The following is a 9,840-nucleotide window of genomic DNA, read 5'->3' as shown; positions in this document are numbered from 1 at the left end:
GTTGTTAAAAAATTAAGGGGCTACTTCGATTTACTAGAAATTCCCCAATACACAAACATCTAAGCCAGAAACCACCCATAAGCTACTGTTACATTTTACTCAAAATAATTGTTATTCATATCTCGACTTGTCAATCGTGATGGTGGTACACATGACCAGTTTAGATATACACTGGACTTGTGTAAAAAGTAATACTATATGTGTATCAATAGTTAGTATGGCCATTGGTATGTATTAAAAAATGTTTTTTTAAGCTATGGTTGATTTATCTAGATTTTGTTCTAAAGCCAAAATTTGCAATGGGTTCCCTCATGGCAAGGGAGGATACCATGTATCACATATAGAAGTAAAGGCAGTCTTCGTATTAACTGAAAAGTAAGTTCCCCATCATATTCATAACAGCCAAGTTATTACACCTTTTTCCAGTGGCTTCACTAAAAGCAAAGTTAAAAAAACAATCTATGAATAAAAGAACAAGTGATTACAAAGAGTATGCTGTGTTTTGGAGGTATGATGTGACAATGTCAGTAAGATAGGTGTGCAAAATAAAATTTCTCAACTTTTCCATAAATAATTTTCTATTGTACTATAAATAGGCCTTATCTCTACAGCTGTCCTTTAAGAACTCCCTTTCTAAAGCAGAGTAAGTTGTTTCAGGAACTTCTTCACTGATAGATTAATATAATGCGACGAGAGCAATTCTGAGGCACTTCCCTCTTTAAAAAAATTTTTAAGAAACAAAATTTGTAATAGGAAATGTTTAAATTTGACTAACACTCTTAGAAGGCATCATTTTTGTAGCATCCTACACGCTGGATTCCGTAACTCAGTTTAATCTTTAGACACCCACTTGTGCCAGGGCCAGGAGAACAGAAAATTCTATTTATCAAAAACTGAATTTCCTATTTAAAAGGAAGCACCATGTTTGATACCATTTACTAAAAGCTATTTAAGTCCCACATGAACTTTATATTTGGTTTCTACTGCAACTACCAGTAAACTCCACTATTACTCTGATTTAGGAAACTGCAACATTTTCGGTGTGCGAGAGTTCCGGTTTGACCTTGCAATGTGAATGCTCTGTGTACCACAGCAGTGGCCCCCAGGAGAACAGCTGAGCAGCCGTCACGTTTCCCAGAACAGGGTGTAACATTCTTTTGCTCACCATGTTTATTTAACGGCACGCTCCAACTCTCAGGGCATGCAGTCGGCTAAAACTTTCAACCCTTATTGTTCACTGCTATGAACCCGTTACTATACAGTTTAAGATTCTTTACCCATTTTAATCTCTTGACAATAAACAAATAAGAAACACACTATTTTATACTATTTGGGTCAAATTAATTTTATTATGCTCCATGATGAATTGCCACCAGTGCAACATCCTATTCACTATACATTTCAAAAAAATATTTCACATACTAAACAAAATTTCGGTTGATAAATGGAAGTGAATGATTGAGAGTCTTTATGAATCTCATACATACAGCATGTGGCTAGCTGAAACTATCACGCAGCATTCAGATATAAAAAGCCTCATGCTAGTTTGTTAAAGGCGAAGGCTGTCAGACAATCATTTAGCTGGAGCACACGTGGGAGGCCCTCAGGCTGTGCACAGGTGTAGTGCTGTCCACAACGCAAGGCAGTGGGGGACTGAAACATGCAACCTTTACGTCTAAAGCGGATTTAGTCTTCGTGGCTGGACAGAGCTCCACAGCTGCTGTGTTTCAACCAATAGCGACTCAGACTTTGTGCAACAACAACAAACAACAAAGTCTTTTACTTTTCCTTTAAGAAGAAAGAATAAACTCGATTATCACTGGCAAATTTTATACCCACCTGACGTATTTCAAATTGTGTTTCCAATTCAAAGAATTGATATCCTCTGCTCAGAGCAGCTCCTGATAAATCTTTATCATAACAAAGTCAGCGGGGAAACCCTGAATTCCTTGCCCCAAAGTTAACAGAGATCTTAAATTGGCATTACTTTAAAGATATTTAAAAAATTCTGTATAATGTCTAAAACAAAAGAAAGGAACACGTTTATTATTACTTAAAATAATTACAATGTTCTATTTACCATTTGCACAAATTTCTAATTTTACTGGTTAGTAGTTGTCCAGCCTCATCCACACCAGACCCACAGAGCTCAAGCCACAATAAAAATGAGAGTAAGCAGAAAAAGGTTTCCAGCAGCAGAGGGCACTGTTTTTGCAAGAAACAAAAAGTCTAGAATCTTTCCCACGTTCTTAAATTATTCCTGCAAGGTAGGTAACATTCTTTGAATAACTTAACTGTTTTACTGCACCACTTACTGCTTTCAGCAACAAAACCTTTTAAATTATTTCTCATGATAACTAGACGCATTATCACTAGAGATTATGTGATAACTGGTTAAAATTCAAGCCACATCTTGCAGGTCCAGCCTGTCAAGATCATGCCAACACCAGATTTTGGTCGGTACAATTATAGACAGCTTAATTTTTAGTTGGATATTGTGACTATAGTGATGAAATACATTTGGAACTACATTCTGAGTATGACTCAATGTGAGAAAAATAGGTGTCTGTATGTAAATCAGATAATTTTTTTACCTAAACTTTAAAGTAGGTAGGTATGATAATTAATGCTATAAATATGAAACCACCACCTTTAGGCAGACTAGTGTATTGTAGAGAGGCATCGTGTATCATTTAGCATACGTAACAAATGTGCAGGTTGTAAAGTTTTATTTGTTTTTTTTTCTTAAATCTGTCATTCAGTTTTGTATTTCAAGAAATTTGACATTGGGACCACCAATCTTTTAAGAAAAATGTAACCCTTCACCTGACATTTGACAAAAATCTTGAGAAATTATCAAACTTTAAAAAAACAGCATAATAGTTTCATCATTACAGTGTATACCTTTCGCCAAATAGGTAAGATTTTTATGTCTGGTATTCTGAATACCTCAATCTATACAGACTGCAAAATAAAAATACTTAATTCCATACCACTTTTATGATGTTCTGATTTTTACAGTATATTTAACCAAATATTGAAGTAACCACAATGTATAGCCTCCTTCAGTTCATGTAGAACGAAATTATCTCTAAGATCCCCAACCTTAACAACTTTTGTTTCAGAATAGTACCAAAAATATTTAAAAAATTTTTGCCTAAAAGAGCCTGCCACATTTGCTATAGCACAAAATAACCTCAGCCAAGCATAGGTATGCAAGGGCTCCTTATGATTCCAGCCTCCAAATACCACACCTGTACAGTAACAGTCAATACTGCTGTAAGAGGTGTGTTACCATTTTCCCAACTAGCATCTCTGTAGTGATTTTACCATAGCGCATATTGCTAAAATTTGAGAAACTGCATCAGTGTAGTGATGTCTAGAGAACTGTGCAATGTATCAGCTTCAACATTCATGTGGCATGTGTTCGAAATGAAGGGCTAAATAAACTAAAGTTTGCATCACTTAAAAAGAATGTAGTGCTATACTAGATTTTAATAAGAAAATTTAGGTACAGAAAAAGTAGGGTATGAAAATAGTGTTTTCCTTCTGGCATTATAACTAAATTACATTAAGGTTTTTGTCAGTCCTCACATATAATATTTAAACTCCCTTGTTGATGGAATGAGAAATATTCACAAATTAAGTGAGCATCCTGGTGTAACGTGCACACAGTAACAGGGAGTAGCTTTGCAGAGGATTATGACAAACCCTTACAGATTAAATGAGGTATTGCACAGATTAATAAAAAAAAGCAAAAAAGGCACAAAAATATACAGCAAATTGGTAGAACATTTACATGATAATTTTTACAGAATCCATAGACAGAAAGCAGAGTTTAGTATTTCACCTTAAAAATATATATATAATATATAGATCAGTCTTCCCATTCATCATCATCCTCAAAATCTTCTTCATCATCTTCATCCTCATCTTCATCTAGAAGAGAATCATTAATACAAAACAATTAAAACATATGTATAAATCAAATGACATTTCATAATTCTTAGGGAACCTTCTCTAATTATTCAGCTTCTAAAACACAAACCTGGAGGAATCTAGTTACTAAAATGGTTTAAAATGAATCAGTAAAATACATCTAAAGAGTATTTGATAGTAAGTTGAAGATTAGAACATGACTAAGAAGACTTGGGCTCTAGTTCCTAAGTATCTATGTAACCAGTTTCAACCTGTGTTTCTTTATATGTAAAATCACATTTGAGTTGATCTCCTCTGAATTTTAGGCTCACATATTGCAAACCCAACAAAGGCCCCTTCAATGACTGGTCTTAAAGAAAAGTTGTAAAAAATATAACCAGCACATTGTTTGGCTACCAATTTTAATTATAATCCCAGTGACAGGTGGGAACCGCATCAGCACTAAGCCATAAAGGAAACGGAGTAGGCAGTCCCAGTACCTAATCTCCTCTTCTTCCCCCTATTCTCCCTCGAACCCACTGACACTGCTCTTTCCGGGTCACCAAGGACCTACCGTCGCTAAAGCTAAAGCTCAATTCTCTGTTCTCATTTTCCTGACCCATCACACCCACTTGACCCAGATGATCACTCCATCCCCCTTCAAACACTTCTTTACCTGACTTCTAAGATACCACACTCTCCAGTGCTCCGAACTCATTAAACTTTCTCTTCTCCATTTATACCCACTTTGATGATCTCATCCAGTTCCATAACTTTAAATACCATGTATATCTTAATGACATGCAAATTTATATTAACCGTTCACATCTCTCCCCTGAATTCCAGACTCATAACCAAATGTCTACTCAAAATCTACTTTTAATTTTTTAATAAGTATCTCAAATTTAATATGTACAGAATCAAATTCCTATCCTTCCTTTCCAAACTTGCTACTCCTAAATCTTTCCCACTCTGTTAAAGAAAATTTCACTCTTTCAGCTGCTCAGTTCAAAAACCTCAGAGTTATCCATCACTCCTTTTTTTTCCAAACCTCACTTCCAATCCATCAGCAAACCCAATGACCTCCATATTCAAAGTATAACTGGTATCCAACCACTTCTCAGGCGCTACCAACCTGATTCAAACCTGCATCATCTCTAGCTTGGATCACTGCCACTCCTCTGCTAAGAACCTTCCAGTGGCTTCCCATCACATTCATGGCTTCCAAAGCCTTACTCCTGACCCCCTGCCACCTCTCAAACTACTTCCTTCTTCTTTCTCCTGCTCTCCTTATTCCAGCCCTACTGACCTTGATTGGCACTGCTCCTCAACCTCAGGAACTTTGTACCGGCTGTACGCACTTTCCTGTTTTCTACATGGTTTACTCCCTGAACTCCATCTGGTCTTTTCTCACATGACATCTTAGGTAGGCCTCATTATCCTATTTCAAAATGAACTTCCCTCTCATGGCCTGTTAGTCCTTATATCTCCCTTTTCTGCTTAATTTCTGACCTTAGTACATAATCATCATTTAATATACATATTTTCTAATTTGTTTTATTTATTGTCTCTCTCTTTCTCACTAGAATGCATGGTCCATGAAGGTAGAATTTTTGTTGTTTTGTTATTTTATTATTATTCCACAATAAATATTTGTGGACTGAATTAACCTATCCTATCTTTGTAACACGGTATGGAAATAAAAATGCCTATTTAAGAAAAACAAATGTTGCTAAAAGATCTTAGATACCCACGTCCTTAAGGAGAAAGAAAGAGAAGGAAAAAAACATTTACTGAACACCTACTATGTGCTAGGCAAACTGCTGGTTAGCTGCATATTAATTTACTTACTGTTCATATCAATCATCTGATTTATGAATTCTCTACATGTAACAAACTGGAGAATTGAGGTCCACTACAGGGAGTAAGTAATAGATTTAATAAGAACAAAGATCTGCTTCTAGTACATCATGTTCTCCAGTAAACCTCAACCATCACATCAGCAAAACCCATATTCTTTCTCTCTTTTAAAAGTGATATTCATTTACGTGGTGGTGTGCATATGTTTAATAACCTCAAATAAGTACTAGTTTATTCAAATAACCCTTTTAGGAAAAAAAAAAAGAGGAAACAAAAAACTTTAGGATTCTTTACTAAACCCTAGAAACAGTATAAATTATCTCATTTCTCAGCCCCAACTCTTGCAAATCAGGGAAACCTAAATTTCTTATGTCACAAGAATGTGACAGGAATGAGATTCAGGACTCTCCAGCCTTGTTTACAAGTTGTTTGCCAGGCATTCTATTAGTATTTCTGGTTCAGGAAACAAAATTGTCATTTTGCTAAAGTTGTTCTTCCAATTTATGATTATGACAGTGGTGTCTTGACATCCATTAAGCTTCAAATAGACTAGTCACAGTTGCAACAACTTAAAATATATCCTAGAACCTACATCAATAAGTTATTCAATAGCAGGGGAAAATCTAGCAAAGACTGTGTCACAGAATAAAAAGAGAAGCAGAACTTCAAATATTCAAATTTATTAAATATATATATATACACATGCAAATATACCTGAAGAATGAATGGCTTTGCTCCTTTTCTGCATCACTTCCATTAATGCACCTACAATTCCTGAAGTGGGTGCAGGTGTCGGTGGTGTAGACTCTGGGCCGTCAGATACCTTGGAAAGGAAAATCAGCAAAATTTAGTAACACATCCTTAGCAACAAATCTCTGTCTCCAGAAAATCTTTCTCTCTTAGAATCACTTTATTATTTTAAAACAAACAAAACAACAAAAGCAACAATCAAGCGTAGAATAGGATTAACAAAATTAAGAAGAAAAAAAATTGCTGCCTTAAAATAATTCTCCAAGATACATTTCCCCTCCTTAATGTATAAGCCATTAATACATTTCCAAATTTAATATCTCCAAGATACATTTCCCCTCCTTAATGTATAAGCCATTAATACATTTCCAAATTTAATACAACAGTCAAACTTTTTCCTAAATAATACTTGCCCTTACAGCTGGGTTACTTCTGTTCATTCTAGTACACAAAGCCTTGGCTGATGAGAAACTTTAAAACGATTATAAAAGGACATCATTTTACAAAACTAAGGTAGTATTTAGATTCCTAAAGTTATGAGAGAAGAACATTTTAGGATATCTAAGAGCAATCAAAGAGACTTATGGTTTCCTAGAAAAACTCAGCTTTACTAATAGGCTTTATAACTTTAAATATTATACTTAATATAAAGTTATAATGTAAATATGTACAATATATAATATATATACTAGAATTCAAAATGAACCTTCCTTCTCATATCATGTAGGAGGAGGAGATCAGATGCGTAGCTTTCAAAATGTACCTCACAAGGCAACTAACTATCCCTAACTAAACTACTTTACCTAATATAAACTACATTTGGGGGAAAAAAATCAATATTAAGGGGTCTCATTAAAATCTAATTTCTATATAAAATAATCCCTGATTCCAACACTCATTAAAAAAGAGACTACAGGAAGTTTGTAGAGATTTAGAAAAAAAAATACAATTTAGAAACTATTGCTGTATGTGCACTCTGACGAAAATGAGCAGTCGTTTATACAGAACAGTCATTTTGTTAACTTTGTCCCTGGGATGATACTGGTATAATTAAAAATGAAATAGCACAGCTATACTAAATAATTACATACACACACACACACACACACACATAGTTGACCCTTGAACAACACGAGTTTGAACTGCATGGGTCCACTTATATGCAGATTATTTTCAACAAATATATTGGAAAACTTTTTAAAGATTAGCTACATTTGAAAAAACTTACAGATGAATCACACTGCCTAGAAGTATGGAAAAAATTAAGAAAAAGTTAGATATGTCATGATTGCATAAAACATATATACACATCTATTTTATCATTTACTACCATAAAATATATACAAGTATCTATTATAAAAAGATAGAATTTATTAAAGCTTATACACCGACTGTACACGGCACCATTCCCTGTTGAGAGAAATGTAAACAAACATAAAGATGCAGTTTTAAATCATAACTGCATAAGATTGACTGCAGTGCACATTGTACTACTGTAATAATTTTGTACCCACCTCCTACTGCTATTTCAGTATGCTCAAGTGTTGTGAGTATACGCTTAACACTCCCTGTGATGTTATTAGCGTGAGCAGTTTGTCCCTCCAATAAATTGCGTATCACAGTAAAAAGTGATCTCTCGCAGTTCTCGTGTATTTTTCATTGTATTTAGTGCAATACTGCAAACCTTGACCAAAACCACAGGACCCATACTAAGCACCACTAGTAATGCTGGAAGTGCTCCCAAGAAGCGGAGAAGTCATGACATTACAAGAAAAAGCTGAACTGTGTGATATGTATCGTAGACTGAGGGCTGCAGCTGCAGCTGCCCACTGTTTCAAGATAAATGAATCCGGCATTAAGGACCATAATAAAAAAAAGAACAAGAAACTCATGAAACCATCGCTGCAGCTATATCATCAGGTGCAAAAACCTTGCACTTTTTGTGAAATAACTTTATATCTCATATTGAAATGCAGCTTCCATGTGGATGCAGGATTGCTATAAGAAAGGCATACCTATAGACTCTAATGATTTGAGAAAAAGTGAAGTCATTACATGACAACTTAAATGAAAAGGAAGGTGAAGGATCTAAAGCTGGAAAATTTAATGCCAGCAAAGGACGGTTTGATAATTTTAGAAAGAGGTTTGCCTTTAAAAGAAAAGCAGCTTCTGCCGACCAAGAGGCAGCAGAGGAGTTCCCAGATGCCATTAAGAAAATAATAGAGGAGAAAGGATATCTGCCTGAATAGGTTTTAAATGTAGACGAAAGTGCCCTAGAAGTGCCCTGGAAGAAAAATGCCACAAAGGACACTTATAAGTAAGGAAGAGAAGCAAGCACCAGGATTGAGGAGGGATAGGTTAACTCTGCTGTTCTGTGCAAATGCAGTCAGGTTTATGATCAGGACTGCCCTTATCTATAAATTTGCTAACTCTTGTTGAAGGGAAAAGATAAACACCAGCTGCCAGTCTTTTTGGTTAGATGACAAAAAGGCCTGGACAAGGAGAACACTTTTTCTGAATTGGTTTCATCAGTGCTTTGTCCCTGAAGTTAGGAGGTGCCTTGCCAGTAAGGGACCACCTTATAAAGTCCTTTTGATATTGGAGAGCGCCCAGGCCACCCAGAACCCCATGACTTCAACACCACAGTGGTCTACTTGCCCCCAACACAACATCTCTAATTCAGCCTCTAGATCAGGGGGTCATAAAGACCTTTAAGGCTCATTACACCTGGTACTCTATGTGAAGAACTGTCAACTATAGAAGAGAACTCCGAGAGAGAGAACATCATGAAAAGTCTGGAAGGATTACATCATTGAAGATGCCATTGTTCTTACAGAAAATGTGGTGAAAGCCATCAAGCCCGAAACAATAAATTCCTGCTGGAGAAACTGTGTCCAGATGTTCTATATGACTTCATAGGATTTACAACAGAGCCAAGCAAGGAAATCATGAAAGAGATCATTGATATGGCAAAAAAGGTGGCGGGGGGTGGTGGCAGTGGTGGTGAAGAGTTTCAAGATATGGATCTTGGAGAAATAAAAGAGCTAACAGATACCACACCAGAAAAATTAACAGAAGATGACTTGATGAAGATGAGTGTTTCCAAACCAGTGCCAGATGATGATGAAGAAAATGTAGAAGAAGCAGTGCCAGGAAAACAAATGGACATGACACAATCTGGAAGAAGGGTTCTTGGATTATTCAAGACTGCGTTTGACTTCCTTTACAACATGGACCCTTCTATGATATGGGTACTAAAACTAAAACAAGGAATTATTGGGTTGGCCAAAAAAGTTCCTTTGGTTTCAAGTA

The 9,840-nt window shown here is 35.7% G+C and overlaps 1 protein-coding gene across 3 annotated transcripts in view; it reads right to left on the bottom strand.

Moving 5' to 3' along the window:
* Nucleotides 1-1,330: 1,330 nt before the first annotated feature.
* The window catches only part of WASL (WASP like actin nucleation promoting factor), a 67,332-nt gene continuing 58,822 nt past the window's right edge, over nt 1,331-9,840 (bottom strand). For 2 of the 3 annotated variants that reach the window (XM_032642821.1, XM_032642823.1), the window contains 2 exons: nt 6,493-6,601; nt 2,713-3,939 (listed from right to left, as the gene is read on the bottom strand). In XM_032642821.1, the coding sequence (XP_032498712.1) occupies nt 3,878-3,939; nt 6,493-6,601 (171 nt within the window). In that variant the 3' untranslated portion in view covers nt 2,713-3,877. Of the gene's footprint in view, nt 1,789-2,712; nt 3,940-6,492; nt 6,602-9,840 lie in introns of those variants that run through there. The other variant, XM_032642822.1, reaches the window with a different exon arrangement.

Source organism: Phocoena sinus, chromosome 9 (assembly GCF_008692025.1).
Source record: "Phocoena sinus isolate mPhoSin1 chromosome 9, mPhoSin1.pri, whole genome shotgun sequence".
In the NCBI taxonomy this organism is placed as follows: Eukaryota; Metazoa; Chordata; class Mammalia; order Artiodactyla; family Phocoenidae; genus Phocoena; species Phocoena sinus.
This window is presented reverse-complemented; position numbering and strand designations above follow the sequence as displayed.